Genomic DNA, 24044 nt, shown 5'->3' with positions numbered 1-24044 from the left:
ATCTGTGGCTGAGTTAATTGTGTAAGGTTCCAGTCACTGTGGTGACAAACGGACAGCTTTGATCTGCCTGTCCTCTTACTCTCATGTAGACATCTAACACCAGTCAAAGGTTCTGCCCAAGCACTATTTCTTCCCATTAATTCTAAAAGAAGACTGGAGCAACGACTCAGATGTACATGTATGGAGTATAAATATCTACTTTTTTCATATGCAACTGGCCCTTCAAGCTGAAAATCTGTTTTAGAAATTGCCATAGTCCTTAGCCCAAAGGGCTGTATGTTACAACAGTCCTTGAAAGAACTGAGAGTCCTTACTACCAGTCAATTTTTGGTTTATTTTTTTTCCTGTCATTTATATCCACTAATTATGTTTTTTATTTAAACACTAGTAAGATGTTTTTTATTTAAACACTAGTAAAATATTTTACTTAGACATTAATAACAATTTTTATCTATTATTTTTTTAACCCCAGAAACTACCTCTTCAGGTTGCAGCTTGAGGATCTCTCTCTAATACAGGTATGTTTAATGTTTGTTTTCTTAGTTCCTCTGCATGATGTAGGTAAGCAGTTGTTTTAAAGCAGATAATCAAGATATTCATAAGCTTCATAACTACAGATAAGTATGCATCTGTTTTTGTCCTCTTTGTGGCCCCATATCATATAAGTCATATTATCCTTTTTAATTCCAGATTAGCTTTTTTCCCAGGCGATACAGACCTGATGTTACCTTACTCTCTGTTGTGATTTTGCTAGAGTGGATCTATAAAAAATGCAGACTGGGAAGGAGGATCATGTTCTCTTATAAAAATGTTCCAGCTTATTATTGTGCAGCTTCTGTTTTCAGAATGTATTGTTATTATAATAACGAGAAATGATAATTTTTAAAAAAATAATGAAAAAATTTAAAAAATCATACTTGCTGAAGTGAAATTAGGCAAATGAAACAGAAAATTTTCAAGGAAGAAATATAGTGTGAACAGAGGTATCAGGATCTCAGTTTTGTATATAAGGCAGCTATTGTTTAAATCTTATTAGAGCATGAAAGTTGAAACAAAGCCTTTCTGATGTAGTTAGGCTTCATGGAAAGGTGAGTGAGAATCCCTGATCAATTTATTTTGCCCTAAATTTCATCTGACTTCCATATACCAGCAATCCTCATCTTCCCTTAGTCTTCTCAGTGATGTTCCTTGCTTATGTTTTGTTGGTTTTCTCTTTCAGTATTTTAAACCTTGACATAATTTCTAACCTTCATCATTCTTGTGTTCTTGGCTCTAAGCGTTGTTTTAGTTAATTTAACTGAGTCTGTCAACTTACTAAGGTGTGGAAATAGAGAATCACAGTGAAATAGAAATATATGGGTTTTAATAATTTTTCGCTTATGCGGTTTAAAATTAACTAGCTGTAGATTCAGTACTGTACCTAGTATTACACCAAGTAATACTATACAGTAGAATATAGAAAAGCAAAATGCATTCAGGTAAGGCTGTGCTTATGATTTGTAGTACACTTTGTGTGTGCTTTAATTAGGCTTGCAGAATTCCTTTACCTTCCCAGACTACTAGAAACAATACTTGAAGCTGGCTTATAATTAAACAAAATTGCAGTACTGAAAAATATTCAGTTTTGTTGCTAGCACAGAAGGCTATGACTCACCAAACACTTTTACTATCCGGAATTCAGACTGTCTACTTTCACCTTATGTGACCTACTCAATATCCTGGCAAATAATTTGAGTTAATTCCTGAAGACTCTTATTGAGAGTCTGCATTCAGAGGTCTCTGACATGGTATATGCTACTAATTCATAGATTGAAGTTCACAGCTTTCCTCTGTTAGGATAAGCATTAGTAGGCTGGATTCACTAACGAGGCAGAAATCTGTAGATTACAGAGTTTAATAACTGTGCTGGTTGATATAAGCAAACACCTTCCGACCCTAATCAGCAAAAAATAAGGAAACAAAGCATACTGTTGATGTTATACTAGGCTTTGGTCTTATGAATGTGCAGAACCCTTTAAACCATCTTCTCAAGTTGACTTTTGGTAAAGTTTCTTATTCCATCTTCAGTGTCGTAACCTAACTTGTTTGCCTTTGCATCTTCAAACCTTTTTCCACAACCTTTTAGGGAGACTGTATTTCTAAATCAACCCCAAAGTATGTAATATTTTTTATTTCAACAGCATATCTTTACTACCCCTACTCCAAGTATTCAGTTTTTTTCCCTTAATTTCAAACCTACCATTATGTCTCTTTCATGTTTGTCCTTCACAGATCTCCTCTTCCTCTTCTTTCCCTCTGCTTCCCTCCTGGTTCTGTTGAAGTACCCCAGGACAACCTTTCTCCTAAAGATATACTTCCTTGGATGTGCCAGTTATGTTGGCTCCAAATCAGTTGTGAGGTGGCTGAAGCCTTTGTTTTAATGCAAGTAAGCCAGGATGTAAGGTGTAATGTTTAGGACTTCCAAACTCATTACACAACACACTCAGGTTGTCTTGTAATCTGATAGGCAAGTATGAAGTTAGTCACTGGTAGTCATGAAAGTAGGTTTGGGAGAATTCTCAAGAGGTCCTTCAGCCTCTCCAGGTGCCCCAGGGCAGGATCAGGGGTCAGTGTTCCTGCCCTTACTGATAGTTAGTTACTTGTCGGTCCTCTTCTTACAAGTCTTAAGCCATAAAGATGCCCAACTTTTCTCAGCCTTTGTTGGGAAATGTTAAGACATGACTTACCAGCTACAAACCTCAAACCCACCTGGAGCCAAGAGTGTATTTACCAAGTGATTCACTGAGATTTACAGACCTTTCAGATAAGTTTTGTGGGACAAAAACAGAATCCTAGCTGCAATATCAGTCATCCCAACTTGTTGTATAGGATTATCTCCCATATAATCGAAGTAAGCTTTGATTTCTGAAACTTTAGGGCATGTGAAGTTTCGATTATTCGCAAGTAGTGAAAGAAGAATTTTGAATTGGATTAGAGGATATAGAGATTACCAAATTAGCAATTAAAAATTAGAGTACTTCGAAGCTCCAGATCTTCCAAACGTGAAACTCTATTATGGTTGAGGGAGGTAGGAACAAAAGTGAGAAGTAAGTGAAAGTTATGTGAAATCCTTGCAAAACAGAATGATGGGATTTCACAGGAGAAATAAAGCATACTGTGGTTTAACTCATTAATATTGCTAGTTAGCATTTGTTTGCCGAGGGACTGAACTCTTTAACTCTTTATGTACGGACAGTAGAACTCTCAATGTTTTTTTCTTCATATAATTGTTTTAATAATAATGTAAAAACCCAGTTTAATTCTTCTACTTATGTCGCTCACTTGATTTTTTTGCATGAACCAGGCTTTGTAAAAACATGCAGATATTTCACAAGCTAATAAACTATGTTTTTACATCTGGAAGAAAAGGCATATGGTAAAGTTGTGCCTGTAAAAGCTTTCAGTGTAACACCATAACAATATGAAAGGACTAAAAACAAGACAACCTATATACCTGTTGTTTAATTATTTTAGAAAATTGCTCAAGCTCGATCTTGGCTATTTTGTGTCTGAAGGAGGAAGAAAATTACTGACCTTTTCTCATGCACATCAAATACTTCCAGCATGGAAGCAAGGATGATTGTTAAAATTTGCATCCTCCTTTCTACAGTTTTCAATTAGACTTTTGTAACTGTTTATATTCTTTGCATTGATTTTTGTTTTGTTTTGTTTTTTTTTTTTTTTTTAGTTTGATTCGTTAGATTAATCTTTCTTATAGTGCTTTTTGATATGGAAAATAAAGGGAATGCCTAAAACTTAATCTTGACCAGTGATGCAATCCAGTTATTTTTGTATAAACAAGTTTCCTTGTCTATCATGCTTATGTGTCTGTTGGAGTGTGTTGTTCATTTGCCCACAGACTGCTGTTATGAAGATAAAAAGCTTCACGTTACATGTAACATACTAAAACAGAATCATTTATATATAGCAAAAACATACGTGCAAATCTTTTGTTTACACATTTCAGTGTTCAGATAGACATTTTATAAATGGATATTCTTTTGGAATGTTATCAGACAGCGCTATACTATGAGGTATTGTTTTGTAATATTAAAATTCTATAAAAAGGAATAAAGTAAAATAATGAGTTCTTGGTTGTAAAATTCTACAAAAAATTACTTTGGTCCAAAATATGTATATGCACTGTTTTCTACAAGTATATACTTGGAAAATAGTTTTGAAACACAGAATAACCTTCATTAAAAAGCAAAAACAATAACAAAACCGACCAAACAAACAAACAAAAATAAATTAAAAAATCCCACCAAATAACAACAGAAAACCCAACAAACAACGAAAAAGAAACAGCAACAACAACAAAACAACACAAAAAACCCCAAAACCACAAATCCAACTAGCCAAACAAAACCAGACAGCCATTTGAAATGCAAGTTCTCACAAAAGACATGCAAAACAGAGATACATGTATTAAAAGCATACTCTTTCCATCAGTTTAGTGAACGTTAATCCCTTGCAGAAGTGAGGGGTAGAGTGCTACTATTGCATCAGACAGGATGTGTATCTAAATGTGAGCCAGGACTATGCAGTGAGACATCTTTGCCCATTGTGGGAACATCAAAATTGCCATCCCACATGTCATGGTTCTGTGCTCTGTACTTTATAAGAAAAGCCTTTTGTTTGACTAAGCAGGTTTCATATGATACTGTCTGTCGCAAACCAGTATTTGATGTGTCTCAGCAATTTCCTTTGTGTAGCAGAATAAAGAAGAACAAAATGAGCGAAGCCTTTTAAGCTCTTACCGGAGAAGCCTAAGAGTTGAATTGTTCAAAGCTGTTGGAACAATGTGTGCATAACAATGATGGATTAGGAAGAAAGCACTCAATGGGCTGTGGTTGTAGAAGGACAAATATTTTCGAATTCTTGCTTCAGCACTAGTAGACTCACAGACTTAGAAGGCCTGACTCTGCACGGTTTTGTTTTGTGAGTTTTGCTTTGTTATTATGCACTTCAAGTAATAGAATAACCCTTAAAAGCACTGGCCAAGATGAAAGCTGTATTTCCTGAAAACTCCCTTATATTCTTTAAGATATAAAAGCAGAAAATTAAGTAGTAGTGTTTAAGTTAATAGATCTGTTTTCAAAAATGTTTTTTAAAAAGTTGATATCTAGCCAATGTCAGGATTAATAATAGGGCTTTGACATCATGTAGAGGATGGCTCTAGCAAGTGTCTACTTTTCACCTTTTCTTTTTTCCAAATTCTTTGAAAAGAGAGCTTCTAAATTCAAACATATGTGTCTACCTACATGACAAGTTTTTGTGATGTATTTGTAAAGAGTGAAAGGCTAATTCATGCTGGCTTATAAGAAAGTCGTTATGCCACAGTTGCCATAAATATTTTAACAAACCAGCATGTATAAGCTTTTCACAAAACTGATGGAACGGATGCATCTTTTCTTCATCCATAAGATGAGCTTCTTTACAAACTCAGGTTCTTATGGCATTTACAGGGCACAGGCTTGAGTTTATCTGTCTCATCCGAATCTTCCCTCTGTGAAGCCTATTCTAGGTTTGAGATGCCTATTCCATCTCCTCCTGTTGTTACATAGTTCTCCTAAGATTTTATTCTCATGCTGAATGTGCACATCTTTCAGTTAGACATACACATACCTCAAAGTCCATTTTAAAGGCAATTTTAGCCCCTAGTTTACCACAGTACTCAAATTAAATTCTTTATGCAGGCTAAGAAGGTTGGAGGTTCTTTTTCATGTGTGTTATTCAGCTTTAAATTCTGGAATATTGAAGTTTTGGGTTTATACGTGTTTATATATATGTCTGTGTATGTCTGTGTATATATACATCTATACATACCCACTAACAAGGCAGTCAAACAATTAAATGCAAAATTTGATCTATGAATTGTTAGGAAATTGAGCTACTTTGGAAAATGATTTTTACCAAAGGGAATTCTCATTGTTTTCTACATGTGTCAAGAGTGTCTGAAATATCTTTTGCATATGATAGTTCACTTTTACATGAGTCATTAATGACTAGATGGTAGGCTAAAAATGAATTAAGTAAATTGAAATATACTTTGAGTATATACTTTGTGTTTAGGTTAACTTCAGCAAGGCCTTTGACACTGTCTCCCATAATATACTCCTGCAAAAGCTGGTAGCCCATGGCTTGGACAAGTGTACTCTACGCTGGGTTAAGAACTGGCTGGAGGGCCGGGCCCAGAGAGTGCTGGTGAATGGGGCTGCATCTAGCTGGCGGCCAGTCACTAGTGGTGTTCCCCAGGGGTCGGTGTTGGGTCCAGTCCTGTTTAACATCTTTATTGACGATTTAGATGAGGGGATTGAGACCATCATCAGCAAATTTGCTGATGACACCAAGTTGGGAGGGAGTGTCAACCTGCTGGAAGACAGGAGGGCTCTGCAGAGGGATCTAGATAGACTGGAAAAATGGGCTGATTCCAATGGGATGAAGTTCAATAAGGCCAAGTGCCGGGTGCTGCACTTTGGTCACAACAACCCCCTGCAGCGCTACAGGCTGGGCGCAGAGTGGCTGGAGAGCAGTCAGACAGAGAGGGACCTGGGGGTACTAATTGACAGGAAGCTCAACATGAGCCATCAGTGTGCCCAGGTGGCCAAGAAGGCCAACGGTATCCTGTCCCGTATCAAAAATAGCGTGGTCAGCAGGACAAGGGAAGTGATCCTTCCCCTGTACTCTGCATTGGTGAGGCCGCACCTGGAGTATTGTGTTCAGTTCTGGGCCCCTCAGTTCAGGAAAGACATTGAAGTGTTGGAGCGGGTCCAGAGAAGAGCAACACGACTGGTGAAGGGACTTGAACATAAGACCTATGGGGAGAGGCTGAGGGAGCTGGGGTTGTTTAGTCTAGAGAAGAGGAGGCTTAGAGGTGACCTCATCACTCTCTATAACTACCTGAAGGGAAGTTATAGCCAGGTGGGGATTGGTCTCTTCTCCCAGGCAGTTAGCAATAGGACAAGGGGGCATGGGCTTAAACTCTGCCAGGGGAAATTTAGGCTGGATATTAGAAAGAAATTCTTTACAGAGAGAGTGGTCAGGCATTGGAATGGCCTGCCCAGGGAGGTGGTGGACTCGCCGTCCCTGGAGGTTTTTAAACTGAGATTGGACATGGCACTTAGTGCCATGATCTAGTAAACGGACTAGAGTTGGACCAAGGGTTGGACTCGATGATCTCTGAGGTCTTTTCCAACCCAGTCGATTCTGTGATTCTGTGAACAAAGAGGGAAACTGACTTCATGATTGAGGTTTTTTGCAAATAAACTCACATGTATTATCTGAAACATTTTCATGAATGTTTACCTTAATTGTAATACAGAATATAATTTTAACAACATTTCTAAACAAATCTAATATTTACCAGCATTGTAAGCCCATTTTGAAAATAACAAGTGCTTGTTATTATTGTAAACTGAGATCATATTATGTCTTTTGTGAAAGGCTTTCCTAACTTTAATTTGTCTTTTTGGCCAAGGTGGTATTTGACCCAATCTAGGGAGAAAGGTGTTCCAATAGAGATGCATATCACTCAGGCTCTCTTTACAGTTCATTTTTGGGACAGTGCCCTTGGGTTCCATTTTTCTATGAGCAAGATGAACGCTTGTTAGAAGCCATCATGTAGAATCAAATCATTAATTTGTGCTGATATTAAAAACTTTCAGTTATGATCAACAGCAACTTGAGATAAAGGTAAGGAAGGTAAGCTTTCATCTTTTAATCTCCTTTAGTTGTTGAGCTGCCAAATAAATAGAACCCCTTATAAAGGGGCACTTTAATGCTTTTTCTACAACTTTCATTCACTGTATTTCAGTCTATTGTTTTTTGTGTTGTATGTTACTTGCAGTTACTGGTTGTGTAATAGATGTCTAATTTGAGAAATACTTGAAAGAAACCTGATGAATCATGATTTTATTTCAGGGTAAAGCTACCTGAGCAGAAAAGGAGATGCAAGAAATTTCTCTTATTTCTTCTGGTTTTCCTATTTCGTACTTGAAGGCATAAGGGAACTAACCTAAGGATGTCCTTAATTTGTGACAGCTGTTGATTGGCAATACTGAAATGCAAAACAGTCTGAGATTTAACATTCTATTTGGGTCCCTAAGTGAGGGGAGAAAACTAAACAAAACAAATGAAAAAACCCTCTGTTGGGTTCTCCTGTGCCTAGTATCTACTTAAGGGTGAAGGGAATAGAGAGTATTCCTCCCTGTTACAGATGTGTTTTCCCCATCTTTATGCAAATGGAGAATAAGACCCCAAAACTTTATTTCTGCTTGGGCCTTTCATGTTTGTATCTGGGATGTGTGAATGAAAAATGGATAAATAGAGCAGATAATATAGTGTTACTTTTGATTTTGTTCCAAGTTCCTTGAAAACTTGGGAGCAGAGTGAGCAACTAGTGCTCATAAAACTTTTCCATAGAAAACTGAGATGAGCAAGTTGCAGTGTGACCAAAAGGTGATAGAGCAGGTGCAAACTTCTGCTTTGGTACTAGGGATGAACAAAAGGACCTTTTATATAAGGTGTTGCTGAGAGCTGAGTTTAAAAAAAGAAATTAAAAAAAAGACAAAGCACAGAATATCTGCCTATCACAATGCTACTTCTGTACAATACCTCTTCCTATACTATCCTGAAACCACCTTTGGTCATATTTGGCCAAGTATTGATTCCATCTTCATTCTGAGTATTCTTCTCATGCATGAGATTTTTCACATGCATATGTGTAGTTCCATATATTATCTATTTGTTTGAGGGGTTTTTGTGTGTCATGTTCTGAGTTCATATACAGACTGTCATTACAAAACTATGCAGAGGGCACATGAGATGGCCAATTGGATGTACGACTCCTCTTCTTCTCGTTTCTGCTTGTTATTTATTCATTTACACTTGGCTTCTACATAATTGGAAGGTTTAAATCTCCAGAATTTGTAATTGTCTACCCTTCAGTACAGCTGAAATTTGTCACGTAATTTTACAAAGAGTCTAAGTGAAGCAAAAGAATATTGGCAAATTGGCAAGGCTTTGCTGCTGCTTTGGCTTATCAGAATGTGTTAGTATTTTGGGAGATGGACAAAAAGAGAACAAAAAGAAAGCCAGGAAGAAACGTTGTCATTTTTCATTTATTTGCTGAATCTATCATTGTTTTGTACCAGTACTGAAATAGAAGTGCAAGTGCATTTCTAGACAAATGAGTCTGAACACATCCATTTAGCTAGAGAAGCTTAGCTTTTTTATTTGTTTTTTCTTTCTTACCTCTGCTTGTTAGGCTGCATTTTTTGTGTGTTTACGGTAATTTTCTGTTCTGGTTTCACAGTAAAGAAGAAAAATAGGTACTAAAATTTTTCATTTCCATGGGAGTAAAGCTTCTCTTTCCTTTAGATATTAAACATTTGTGTTTTGTTTCTAAGATAAAGGAGAAGCCTAGATGGCCTGAATATATAATATGAGTGCATTTGTTCTCCTGAGAAATAGATGTGATATCAAAAGGCATGTGCGTACATTTTACAGCAGATATCCATGAAAAAGCTGATATGGATTTTATAGTGGTATAATTTAACCATTTATGATAATTTTTCCTGGTACTTATGATGGTCAACCAAGACTGCATTATATGCACTAGAAGTAGTTGCAGAAATGTCTTTTCCTAAGAAGGTGGCACTTGTTTACATTTTCACAAGCATGAGTGTACAGACAAGCTGTAACAAGTGTTTGAAATCAGGCTGCTGCTTTCCAAACATCTGAACTGTATAGGACCATGACACACTTCAGTTAATTCTGGACTAAAGCAGTATTCTGTGACAATAAGTTAATATTTGTGGAGGAACATGGACTCCTTTGAGAATCAGCCTCTTTCTATATCACCTCTACACTGAAAAAGTGCAGGAATGTTAGCAGACTGTGCAGAAGATGAAAGTGGAAAATACTGAAAGCAGATTGTCTTCATTCATATATTGTCTTGCTCAGGTGAACAGTCTGCCACAAGCAGCTGCTCATGGAGAGTTTCAGATCTTTGGCACCTAAGATGCTGCAGCGCTGAGCAATTTAGAAAAAAGATGGAATATGCAGTATGTTTTTACAGAGATTATATCTGTAGTACAGTATCTGCAAACATGATTATTGATTTTTGCTTACAGACACCGATATGGAGCTTCAATGTGTGTTCCATCCCGTAACAACTAATTTGACTTCAGCCATAGTTTGCATTCTATGCGTATTCAAACTTAAAGAGGCATCTTCTCAGTCACAGAGAGCATTGTGTTTTCTGGTACTGCAGAGATTTGCTCAGCAGTTCTACTAGGCTAATGGGCATAGATGCTTTTGGGTAATTGTACATATAGGAGGTGAGTTCAGCTTACACCTGTACATTAGCAATCATCAGTACATAACATAAAGGTACTATGTAGTCTGTAGCATCCCCTGCCATTGCTTGCTGACCCATAAAATAAATAAATAAATAAATAAATAATTTAAAATGACAATAAGAGAAAATGGTGAAGCAGCAGAAACAATTAAGATATGCATCTCGACACTGAGCTCTAAGGAGCCTTTGACACAGTGCTGTTAGAGGATGTGCGCAACTGCTGAACTATGGAAAGAACTGGCTCTTTCCGTAAGGCAAAAAGCTCTGCTCCTTTCATCCATAGGGAAGAGATGGAAAATTTTTCAAGGTCAGGAGACCAGATTTTTGCTACTGTGATTACAGAAAAGCAGGGTTCTGAAATATTCAAGGAAACAAAGCAGCTATACTGAGACTGAGAAACACTGACACTTGTTGCTTTAAGCTAAGGAAAAGGAAAGATCTGAGGAACCTTCAACAATACTGGTGGTCGAGAAGCCTATGCAAGAGTTTGTAGAAGGGAGGGTCCTGCTTTCCTAAGTGGTTCAGGGCACAAGGGAGGGTCTTTGACACTTCAAGCATGTTAGTTGCTCAGTCAACACTACAGAGCCCAGTGTAAGATGTGGATTGTTGCACCTGTTTGAGAGAGACACTGCTTAGTCATAGCACAGGAGGCTAGTCCTGTTCTGAACTGAGAAGAGTTGTTTAAATCTTTTGAGACACACTTTATCTTAATTTTGTCTATCCTTATTTTTCTATTGCTTTTTACCTTCCCTGTTTTTAGTAGATTTTAATACTAGCTTGTCTGGTCAGTACTTCTGGATTGCAGTTTTGCTTCAATGTCTAGAAAACAACCCAGATTCTTCTCCAAATCTACAGAATAATTATATGATGCGATGGTGGTTGGTATACTGATGTTCCAAACAAATGAACAAAATACCTTAATAAAAAGAACAGTTCATTACAAAGTTATGGGAAATTAGAAATTGTAGGAACTGTACTTGGGCTTGTTCATATATCTTGAGATATGTATGGTAATTTAGGTTGATATAAGTAATGACAACAATATGGCTCAAAGAAAAAGTGAATTAATACAAAAGGAGTTTGATAGTTGTTAATATTTACAGCTGCAGTTGTGTATCTATTCAATTTTGAAAATTACTTCCTTGATGAAAACCTATTAGTCTTTTTCCCAGGCTATAGCTACCATTGTAGTAATCAGAAGTAGTCAGCCCCAAAACCGTTTGTGTTATTGTTTAGGCTTTAAATTGACTGATTCAGTTAGATTTATTAAAAGGCAAATGAAAGACCTGAGAAAATCACAGAATTCCTTGTTTATGTAGATAACCAGGATAAAGCAATGTTATGGAAATAAATTCTAGGAATAATCAGTAACTGAGAGAGAAGCAAAACAAATTGTTGTTCATTATTAGTTAAAAGACAACTTCATTATGACATAGACCATTTTTATGTGGTTTGTGATTCAGTGCCTTAATGCTTTGGTCTCCAAATGAAACCTAAGGTGTGTATAATTTTCCAGAATTTCAAAATCACATGGGAGATTTGTTGATTTATTAGTAAATATTTTTCATTGGAGGAAAAAAAATAAGTTGAATCACTCTTTTCTACTGTTTTGGAAGAGATACAAATTTATGCTGTTATATTTTTATGACTTTCAGAGCTTTTTAAATTGAATATTTTGACTTAAATGTTGTGTCTGGTATGTGCAATTCACATTGGTTTCTATTAACCACATTTAAATATGAATAAGAAAATGCATTCATTCTGAACCCACACTGAGTGGAAGGTACAGTAGCTGCCCAGTATTTGTATATTCAATTGCTTTTAGGATATCTGTTGGTAGAAATGCTGCTTATATAAGAGTTATAGTGTTAGGCCCATAAGCTCTCAGTCTTTGCCTAGATATTTTGAGTTCTGCCTCCTCACACTCATCTTGGGGAGCTGAAATGATGAAAGGTCAAAGTATTCCTTTTTTTCCTGACCCTGGTACTATGAGATGAAAACAAGATCTAGTAAGAAGAGAGACTTTGTGGGAAGTGGAACTGTAGAAGCTCATCTGCATGACTGTTCAGAGTTTTGTACACGTTTTAATCTCCATTGATGAGATTAAAGCTTCCTTGGGGAAACCCTTTCTGACTCCTAGTTGCATGGTTATTTCTGTTACTCCAGTAGAATTTTGGATACTGTTTTGTCTGAATACCTGGGCAATTAAGAAAAAAATGAGAGAAGAACAAATCTGAATTAAGTATTATACTATCAAACACACACACAAAACCTTTTGCAATGGCATTTTTTCTCGCTCTAATTAGGCTAGGATTTATTAATGAAACTTTTATAATACGTCAGGACAGGTCTGAAGAAACAGTAATGCTGTAAGTTCATTGAAGATCAAAACTATTTCATCATATATTTATGAACAGTGCTCTAGGCATGATTCTGTAGTCTTTTATCACATGGCTGTCAGTACCGTTACTTGTAGAATATTGTGCTACTCAGCATGAAAAAATAAAGCTGAATGAATTGTATTCAACAAACCCTGTGTATGGATGGACAAATAAAAGCTGAATGGAGAATTTCACATGTTAATGTGTGTGTAGACAAAACCATCCATAAGCGGACTTTTTTTACATAATGTGGTCCATATTGATGAACAGGAAGTGAAGCAAAGGCATCAGGACACCTGCATGGATGCACAAGGAGCTTCTAACTAAACTCAAGCTTGAAAATGAAGCTTGCAAGTGGTAGAAGCAGGGACAGATGACCCAGGAGGAATATATGGACACTGTCCAAGGAGGCCAGGTTGGGATGAGGAAATCTAAGGCACATGTGTGGTTGAATCTGGTGAGGGATGGGAAGAGCAACAAGAACATCATTTAAAATAAATCAAGCAGATAAGAACCAACTGCTGTCATGTTTCTTGTAAAGTTGTATTCAGATTATACATGCTTTTAATACTCCAGCTATCCAGTCAAGGAGGCTGAGAAGGCAAGTTGAAACTTGGGAACTGATACATGAAAAATCACGTCCAAATAATCTACAAAAGCAGGCTTGCTGTGTAAACCAAGAATATTATTTCATTAAAATTTGTAGCTTCATTGATTTTTCTGCTCCACACTGAGCTATAACACACAAAAAGAAGAACAACTTTCATTTTTAATAGGAGAGGAAAAAAAAGTCAAGTAATTATTATTTCTATACAATTTATATTAAATATATATTTATATAAATTTATATTAAAATCTATAATATTTCTATAAAATTACATATAAAACTGATGAAGTTATTCATTATACAATTACGTTTTAATGTAGGTGCACATTAACATAAGGGAATAAGGAATGATAAATCTACCCAGGCAACTGTTGAACAAATATTTATGTTGTCATGACCAAATTTGCCAGAACTTAACATCCATGATCAGATAACAGGTAGCGTGACGAAAAGCTGTTTTCTAGAAGGTACATTCTCACTGGGACTTACAAGCTGCAGAGAAGAATAATTAGACAGGATGGAAAAAAAATGAATTAATTACTGTGAATGAATCTGATCAGACTGAGGCACTGTAAATGCATTTTACAGTTGATGTGATGTACAAAACTCATGGACAGCACAGTGCTATGGAAGACCTGTCTCTGTGAATCACCCTTGGGTATCAGGAAAGAAAATGCATTTTTTAGCCTGAGAATACAGTCATGCTAAGGCAAATAAACCTTGCAGATGTAGTCAGGGAGATCATAGAAGGGAAAGTTCATTGTTTGCTGCAAGAAGGAAATAAAATTGTGTTATTTGTTTTTATCTGTGAAGAAGTAATATTTACCAGACATTTCCAGGACAGCAGGTATTTGTACAGTGCAGAACATAACAAAAAGGATCTTGGAGTCCTTGCTGAGAGAACCAGCCATGCATAAACTCCCTGCTGTGTCTAAATAGCCAGCTGAAGGAAAAGTACCAGAAAGCTGGAGGTAACTTTTTCCAAAAAATGCACAGGTTGAATCTGGTTTATGTAGCAAATCAGAGTCAAATAGATGAAAGACCTTTAGAAAATAGAGTTTTGGAAGATAAAACCTGAGGAGAAAAGAGCATTAAAACTGGTGGTTTCTCAAGAAGAACATCTGGTCTGGCTGAATACATTGCACGAAAAGCATGGCTTTAAAAATGGCCACAAAATGGTCACAAAACTAGAGTAACTCTGGGAGCCAGCCAACATGAAAAAATGTGAGAGACAAAACCCACCCAATCACCATGCCAGAGAAGATTCATAGAGTGCTGGAGCAGGTTGGAGTCGGTGTAAGCATATGATGAGCAGACTGAAGGAGAAAGGCTAATGCTGTGTTTACAAGGCTGATATGCATAATTTTCAGGCAAAATTCTTACAGAACAGGTGGTTGAGACTCTCCAGATGCACATTTCTACAAAGAATGCAAATGGCTGTGCAGATCCTGAGTGTATAGTCATTCAAGGTTCCTGGCTGAAACACAGTCTGCCAAGAGCTGAGAAAAGCCCAGGGACTGTCCGAAGTTATTTACAGCTCCTAAATCTGCGGTCAGGGTAGTGTGTTGTACCTTCCACCCGGGACCAAACGGCCCAGCACAATCACGCTGTTACCTGTAACTGGCCTCTCAAATGATACCAGACAGTTGCAGACAAAAATGGCATACTTGAATAAAAATACCTTTAGCACCAAAAGTAGGAAAGAGAAAACTGAAACAAAGAGCATCTGAATCAAGTAATTCTCAGATTGCTCCTCCTCTAGGAAAACCACTGTAGATTTTGTCATGTGGAATGGACTTAGTGCTGCTGATAAGCTTACCTGCTCTTCTTCTGCAAAGTAGGGTGTAGCAAACATGTATCAAACCCTATTTTTAGAAGTATTAAATCCATCTACATTGGAACCTATTTTGGGGCCACAACCTCAAAGCAAAAGGAAATTAAAATGAAATGAAGATTAATTAATTGGAAGATGTCACTGTATCAAACAATCTCATTCCCAGAAATAGCCATGATTCTGAGATAAAACAGGATAGAGATGGCCAGTGAAAATAGATAATGCATTAGAATACTTAAAGAGCTTAACTACTTTCCTGTCTCATTCAGAGGTAGTTTGTCACATCGCTTATAAACATTTTTCATTGTCCATTTAAAGTGGAACATCTCAAAGAGGCAAGTGAGAGCTGGAAAGTGAAACGAAGTCAATAGTCAAACAGCCAGCCTACTGCCTTTGAGTATAAAAGGCTAGCTCATGTCATCTGATTCACAGCATGGATTTGGACCTGTCCCTTCTGTAGCTTAATTGTGTTTCCTAAACAGTAGCTTTCAGAAGACTCCTTGCTTTGTCTCGTTTTGCAGATACTGAATTCAACCTTCAAGAAGCTTTTCTAGTACAGGTGTAGTGGAATTCAGAAAAGGTTTTGGGAACCTTTTGGGTTTGAACTTTTTATTTTTATTTTTTGGTGTTGTATGGGAATATAGCAGAAGAATGACAAGGAGGTTGGTTAAATGTAAATATGCTCAAATGACTTGCAGCTGTCTGTAGAAAAAGCGCATACATCACACTAATTGTTTTACTGACCTTGTGTGCTTGATGAGTAGAACCTCTGTGTTAGATAATACAGGCCTGTGAGAAACTCTAGGCACCTTATCACTACGTCTGAGATTCCTGCTTTGTTGTGAGAAGGAGTGGGAGGCTGCGCCTACCCGAAGCCTTGAAATACAGGTGAGCTCAGCAGGCCCAGCAATCTTCCAGTAGGGCTGAACTGACCAGCGCCTGCATCCCCGCCTGTGTCACCTCTGCCTGGGAGCTCAGGTGCTACTTCGGAGATTCCCCAGTAGAGAGGTGACTAAAATAAAACTTGCTCTTTGCAAATGCATTTGTGGCCTCTGGCTCTTGTTGTGATGTGCCTGCACCTGTGCACACAGGTGTCAGATCAACACTTTCCATGGGCATTTCTGTTACTATTGTTGGAAAAGCCTTGGCCAGATTTAATGTGTTCGTGTGGTATAGGATTATATTTTTTAAGGGAGGGGAAGGCTGCGGGACTTCACAGATGTGCCTGTGGTAGGCTTCTAGGGCCACAGACTGGTGTGATGTTAGTGCTGGCTCATGTTTGTTTTGCTGACCTTCTTGTGACATAGCTGAGGTTTTGTAACTCTTCAGATCTCTCGTGCAGTTTATGTCTGTTTTGAATGATTGATAGATGAACGGGTGGGTGGATTTGGATAGTGCTGCTCCGCTACCTTCACAGTGCAGCGTAGACCTTGCTAGAAGCTCTGCAGTGGTTGTGCACATATGCAGCATACCACAGGTACATTAACCTGGGTAGTGCGTGGATTGATGGCAGCATTAGCTGTAGAAGAGTGGACCTCTACACAGACTGTGCACCAGACTTCCTAATATCATGGGATTGAAGTACCAGATGTTTGTGTTAATTGAAGCATGTTGAGATATCCTTTATCTCACCTGTCTGTGGTATAAACATCGCTTTAAAATGCCTGTTGAACAGACTGTGTAATTACAGTGTGGAAGTTTATAAATACTGTAATTACTGATTCTGATGTTAATGCACTGTTATGATAGCCATGGGAATATTGGATGAATCCCTTTTCTTACTGGAATTTATTTTCCCTCATGTTTAATTTTCAGAAGAGGAGGATAAAGGTGAATTCTGCAACGTAGGCTTCAGAACAGTCAGACCATGCTTTGTATGTTTCATCAAAAAAAAAAAAAAAGGACTATCAAAATCTACATTTTCTTGTCTTGAAAGTAAATAAAGTAAATAGAGTGTTTCAGGTTTCTACAGCAAGTTTTAGAGAAGTGGATTGACTTTTTTGTATTTGTCATCTGCTTGATTAGCAGAGACCTCTGTGACATGTCTGAGACCCCAAAAACTGCTTAATTTTTCAAGACAGTGGAAAGCAAGGCCCTTATGGAGGGAATGTTTGATTTCTTCTATAAGTACTGCTGCTGTTGCTGTCATCACTGATAGGACAATTGGAGTGCAAAAATAAGCTTCTCCTTGAAGAAATGAGTTCAGACAGTGGCAAGGTGCATCTGTTTGTGTGCCATGTATGTATTATGCAGTGCAACTGCTCTGCAAAGTTCTTGTAAAAAAAAAAGTGAACAAAAATGCCACCCTTACAGGCTCTATCTAGGATATATTCTTCCCTTCCTGTGCCTTATTGCTAGTACCAGCAGTCTATCAGGCTGAATTACATACTTAGTAATACTTGGAGAATCCTGAAAATGGCTTATAAAAATGAGCTGACTGATTGGAAATCTGATGAATAATCCTGTTAGTAGACAAAGAGAAGGCAGAACTGAGGTTGCTCTTTCATGGTGGTGTCACCTCTGCCTGACTGTCTGGTATAAGAAGAATGAAAACATGAATTTTGGAGAATGGTTGAGGATCTGAATACATACGGCAATTGATTTATGAATGGATTAATGCTGGGAGTAGGTTGTTGCTTTTAATAGGCATAGCTAGTTATGTCTGACATGCTTTAGTATCTACCTAATGACTAGAAGAAATTTTCAGCACTTTTTCTTCTTTCAAGAGGCTTTTAGCACTATTTTACAGGACTTGAGAATCAATACTTATATGAGCAGAAGCTTTTCAGCTCATCCCATGGCTTGCTGTTACCTTTCAGAAGAAAAAGCATATCATGTTCATATGGGAGCATCCTCTACACATAACTCAGTGGCAAGCCTAAATGTTTACTGCCTGTACAAATTCTGTATCTATTGCAATTTATTACTTTTTCCAGGTAAGAAGTATGAGACCTCTACAGTAATTTCTGGAATGTTTGTCACTCTTGATAATCCACGTCTTTTTGATATCTTGGTTGGTTTTGATGTAGTCTTTTGCAAGGAATTTTAACAATATTGTTTTCCTGACTCCACAAGCTTAAAATAATAACAATAATAGTTACTGCTATTTCTAAAAAAATAATGCTACAGTCTCTCTTGAAGTTCTCTCAGAATGATTCTTGGCTTCCACATGTTCTTATAAAACTGAATTATTCGTCTAGCTCTAGGCTTGCCATTTCAAACTTTGGCATCATAGTCATGACTTCAAGCAAGCACAGGGGACATTTTTTCTGGGCTTAGGAGACAAACAGAGATTTCAGAAGTTTAACTCTTATATAGATGAGGGAAAATGTAATACTGAGAAAAAGCTTATCTTTTACTGTACTGGTTGTAGACAAGACTCTATGATAGGATTCATTTCTTGAAAAGACAGTCATGTTTTTTATGAACGTGTGTCATAACACGCATCAGAGCAGAGCACCAAATGTATTTTACACACAACAGAGTAATGTTAAGTAAGAAGACAGCAGACAGGTTGCATTAAAAGTAGTTGGTCAGAAACCAGTATGAAAGGACTACATCAAATGTGAGCAGGACTATAGCTTTTTAATTACTTAGTAATGTTAAAAACAAGTGCTGAAAATAAAGTTTTGGTTTGTTTACAAAACTTTCTAATATGCACATTGAAATATCCTTATTGGTGTTATTTAATGACAAGCAGGGTTTTGTCCTTAGTATTTGTGTAGGGGAAAGTAAATCATGGTAAGAATGGCGAAGAGAGTTAATTAAAGTAATAATTGTACTAATGAGGCAATAAGGTGAGAAGTCCATACATCATGGAAAAATGTGTCTTATTGTAAACTCCTTATATGCCTGCACCTCCTGTAAATTCATTGTGAAACTACAGCATGCATAAGTGCCAGGAACCCCAAGCAGAAAGTACTAGAAACTGCATTAGATTTGTGAACCTTTGCCTAATTTCTGCTTGTAGGGGAAACAGAGAATTAGAAAAAAAAAGTACAAAACTTGTATGCAATACATTTTCCTGGATTTACATTCTAATTTAGTAATTCAGTAATTCTAAGAGCTTAAAAACAAAACACAAACTTTACATTTAAACCCCATTTTTACAAAAAAAAAGCCACATTAAATGATAAAAGTAATATGATAGGGCTTCTCAGCATAGGTTTACATACATGTAAACTTGGCAGCAAAGAAATCAACATGGTTAGCCAATATTTATCTAATTCTAGCATTCGTCTTTGTATAGTTCAAGACTGATTATTTCTGTTCAATATTCAACATTTCCTATGTTGAAGAAAATTCCATCCAATAAACCATCTTTCATTGTTTTAAGAATATCCAGTGTCTCCATATACATGAGCTGAATGTTTCCCTTCTTCCATTGCAATAAGATCTTTTCAGTTTTTGACAGTGTGGAGAAGTTGCAACCATTGGTGAGGAGATTTTGCAGTCCAAGCACTAATTCCAAATCTTAACGAGAATTGTAGAATGAGTATAATGAGTGTTCTCCAGTGTATGCTAATATCAGCAAACTTCCCATAGATATCCAGAGATTTATATGATACTGTGTTTACTATTTTTCTGTCTTTCTCACTTGCTCATCTTTCCATATGTTCAGGATGGCTGTAAAGGGGCACTTATTATTTTTTCAAGGTTGCTTATGAAATCCTTCTTCTCAGGTTCTAGACCATTTATTTTATGGAATGATGGCATACGGCTACATCAAGTTGCATTATCAGTTGCACCTCTTGTAACAAGGTCTTTATGATACAGTGTTTAGACAGCTTCATTTCAAGTTTAAATTCTGAAGGTTTGAATCACAAACTCTTATGTCCCATATACCTTTTAAAGTTCAATAAATGGGGAATTTATGGCTCCCTAAATGTCAAAGTCCAGAGACAAATACTCTGTTCTCCTATTTCAAAACGATAATACCCTGACAGCATGGATGGTAAAGATTAGAGGAATAGTGATGAGAGTACTCAAATGTTAAACTTTTTATTCAACAGTTGGATAGTCTTGTAGGAGCTTGCCACATGCCACTGCCTTGTCTTCTTTCCACGGTTCATTAAAATAATTTGCAACATATGAAAGGTTAACTTCAGGACATAAAACGTACTGATCTTTTTCAGAAACTTCAGTCTTTCATGAAGGTTTGAGTATGTAATCCTGACTTGGGCAAAATTCGCATTTATGTCAAAAGAGGCTTTACATCTGCCACGTGAAGAAGTCTGGCTACTCTGCTGCCAGAAGGACATAGAAAGAACAGCCTTATGTTGTGTGTCTTTGACTATGATACGGCATTTCCAGATTCACAGACAGAATCCTAAATCCATTGTTAGACACTGAAGAAGTAGCACTCAAAATACTGAGTACTTAGTTCTTCTCTGTTACATGCAGTAGGCATCTGAGGCATGATGTATTTATTCTGAAGTCAATTTGAGTACTTAAATACAGAGTCTTCTTTCTCAGGGCTAGATTTTCTATGGAGGCTAGCAAAGAGAAAGGATGTATTGAGGTGACTTTTCTTTGTTCTTTTATCTGCAAATTGAGGCTGCATCTATCCAAACAGTAGTTTCCTAATTTTGAGTGTCTGAGCCTCATAGTTTCCTCAGATCTAATAACTTTCTTTAAAGTTTCACCAAATGTTTACAAAAGAATAAGTAAATAAAATTCCTCATGGGTGATGAGAACAATGATAGGGTTAGTCTGACAGATCCTCAAGTGGTCAAGCTGCTCAGGTTGACAATGTGACCTGATTTCATTGGGGATGTCAGTGGTCCTACCCATCCTCTCTTGCTCTGTTTGTGGCTGAGCATTGCCTTCCTTTCCCACTCTCACTTTTCTGGTCTGTAAGGAAAAAGTGAATGTTGTTAGGCCCTTTGAGTTGACATAACTAGATCACTGTCGGACCATGTGAATGTGACGGCCCAGAGGAAGAGGCAGAATTTGTGACCAGGAGCAAGATCAGTTTGGGATATAGGAGAGCACTGAAAGGACTCATCAGGATCACCTGAAGGGGTCGTGGAACCACAGTGCTCTCATCCCAGGGTAGAATTGGGAATGGAGAGGGGAACCTACTCTTCAAATCACCAGCTTATTACTAAACATGAACTCTTAAAAACAAAACAAAAATGAAAACCCATGTGTTGTTTTGACTAATCCTTTTAGTCTGTTTGTTTCTGTTTATTGAAAAGAGGAAGGGGAGAGCGCTGTGATTTGTTAATGGATAGTAGGTAAAAATACATGGTTCTGAATATACATGCTGTCAAAGAAAAACAACCAAACAAAAACCTCAGAAGAATCTAAAACCTCTTAAATTTTATTTAAAAGAGTAAGTGTTCTTCAAAGGAAAAAACAAAACCAAAACCAATCTGAATTTCTGAGCTGCAACTGGTAGGCAGGGGTGCATCAGCTTGAAAAGTAGTAGCATGGCAGAACTCCCCTGCCATTCAACTGCTGTTTCCCAGTGCTTCTGCTGGAGATTACAGCACAGCCTGAAAAGGCCAAACGCTTGCACAGTTTAGAGCTTGAGGGAGAATAAATAGCATTGTTTTTTCTTTACTTAGATAATTGCAAGCCCTTACTATCACTTATCCTTGTAAACTGTTATCTTATTGAAGGCATTTTTGTCTCTGCTGTCTTGTATAATCCATGTGTCTGGATGCATCTGGACTGAAAAAAATCATACTAAAATAGCTAGCTTCCTTTCAAACAGAGTTACTTCTGTTGAAAAATCTGTTCTTCCAGTTTATAAATCTCTGTTTTCTCCTTGTCTTCCTTCAAACTGGAGTTGGTATGCTACCCTTGGAAGTGTCAGAATTTAATTAGTTTGAGGTATCTTGCTCTCCCAAGAATGTAGAAAAGGGATAAGGAAATAAAAAATAATCAGAAACCAAATCCAACTCCAAGTAAAGCTCCTAGGCACAGTAGAGGAAAATCTTCTGTTTGTAAGTTGATGATGTTTTGCAGTGAAGTGCTGATATGGACACAGGGCTGTAAGGCAACTGTCTGAAATCTCACTGTCAAACTAAGTGAAAATCTCACTGTCAACCACGGATAGCACTTCTCATGTAGTATGCTATGGAGCTGTATGAATTTGGAGATTCTCAAACTACGATGCACTCATTGTACTAATTAAATATGTATTGATAGTAAGGGGTTTTTAAAATACACAACTGAGGACCAGTGACTCAAATTATGTTTTTGAAAGTGTTAAAGAAAAATGAATGAGGAAAATAACTGTATGCAGACAGGACGCTTATTTTCAAAATAGTTATGTTTTTTCCACCTACTGTCCTTAATTTTTGGGATCAGTTCCCATTTGCTCCCCTCTCTGCAGTGTTTAAACTGTGTTTCTCAGGCTGTTCAAATTGTATTTTCATACACTAACTGTAAGGTAAGGTGCTGTCTTTTGTTTGAATTTACACCATGCATCAATGTTTTATGTTAGATGGCTAGCATAGAGGATGAACAGATACCTAGGAAAACGCTTTTATGATTAAAAAAAAACAGTTGCAGTTGGTCCTTGCCAAGCTCTTCTGTCATTTTTATTGGCTGAACTTGAAGCTATGTGGGTCTTTGTCTTGTGCCTAGGAAGTTGAGTGGAGGTCTGGCTACCACTAATTTCAGTTCAGCCCTGCTACTTTTATTTGAAGGACTTGCCTGGTAAACTTCTGTCTGGTGATAAACTCAGTCCAGTGTGATCCTCATGAGAAACATTGGCTTGATCACAGCAGCATATTTATGTCTTTAAATGTGCACCCTGGCTTTCGGTATCATAACATCTCAAATGGAAAGCAAATAGTAACTTGGCTCAAACAACTGTCTCAATGCCAAAAGCCACCATAAAAAAAAAAATCAAAACCAATATGCCATGTTACATAGTCTATGACTAAACTAAATCTGAACAACTTGGCTATATTTCAAAATTGGGACTGCTTCTTGAGCATCTGTGCTGGTTTGACTGCAAATGGGTTCATTTTCTTCATGCAGTTAGAAACCTTTATTTTTCATAGCCAGCACACTCATTATTTGGACTTAGTTTGCAAACAAGAAGATAACACCCCAGAACAGAGTTAATGTTTTTAATTGCACAGGTCTGAGAGCCAAGGACACTCTGAGTCCTCTGCCCACAGGTGTGAGACATCGAGGAAGGGGGGGCATAGATGGGGTAGAGCTTGACTGACATCCATACTGATCAATAAGAGTATTCCATCCCATTAGCATCATGCTTCTTATTTAAGGAAAACTGGGAGTTAGGAATTTCTGGTTATCTCTTCCGTTCTTCTTGCTCTCTCTCTGAGGCACAACTCGAGATGCTTCGTTTGGCCTTTGGCTGTTTTGCAGAGGCCTCTGGCCTTTCTGCCTTTTTTCCTCTTTCTTCTCTCTTTGGGATAAGCTGTGGGGACCAGGTGCTGTTCCCTGGGACTGGTTGCTCGGTATGGATGGAATTTATGGGAATTGCCTTGAGTATCTTTTATTTATTTATATATATATATATTTACTAGTAGTGTATTTGTATTTTGTTATTTTATTAAACTGTTTACCTCAATCTAAGTTTCTCCCTTCCCTTTTGATTCTCTCCCTATTTGGGGGGTGTGGAGGAGGGAGTGAGTGAATGGCTATCATGGTTGTATTGCTAGCTCAGGTTAAACCATGACAGCATCTCAGCTGGAAGCCTGAAACTAGTACTCCCATGAGACTTGGACGGAACACTTCAATAATGCATCACTGTATCAGATTTGCAAAACTACTGATGAGCAGAGTAAGAAAGATAGACTTTTTTTTCACATTTATGCCTCTTCATGTGGGAAA

The 24044-nt window shown here is 37.3% G+C and overlaps 1 protein-coding gene across 9 annotated transcripts in view; it reads left to right on the top strand.

Annotated features, from left to right (window-relative positions):
- The window catches only part of SEMA5A (semaphorin 5A), a 328825-nt gene that overhangs the window by 135726 nt on the left and 169055 nt on the right, over positions 1-24044 (top strand). For all 9 annotated transcript variants that reach the window (XM_082045292.1, XM_082045298.1, XM_082045290.1 and 6 more), the window contains one exon: positions 473-518. In XM_082045292.1, coding sequence (XP_081901418.1) covers positions 473-518 — 46 coding nt within the window. The remainder of the gene's footprint in view (positions 1-472; positions 519-24044) is intronic.

Source organism: Streptopelia decaocto (genome assembly GCF_964273445.1).
Source record: "Streptopelia decaocto genome assembly, chromosome: 2".
Lineage (NCBI taxonomy): Eukaryota > Metazoa > Chordata > Aves > Columbiformes > Columbidae > Streptopelia > Streptopelia decaocto.
The sequence above is the reverse complement of the archived record's forward strand: the minus strand, read 5'-3'. Positions and strand labels throughout refer to the sequence as shown.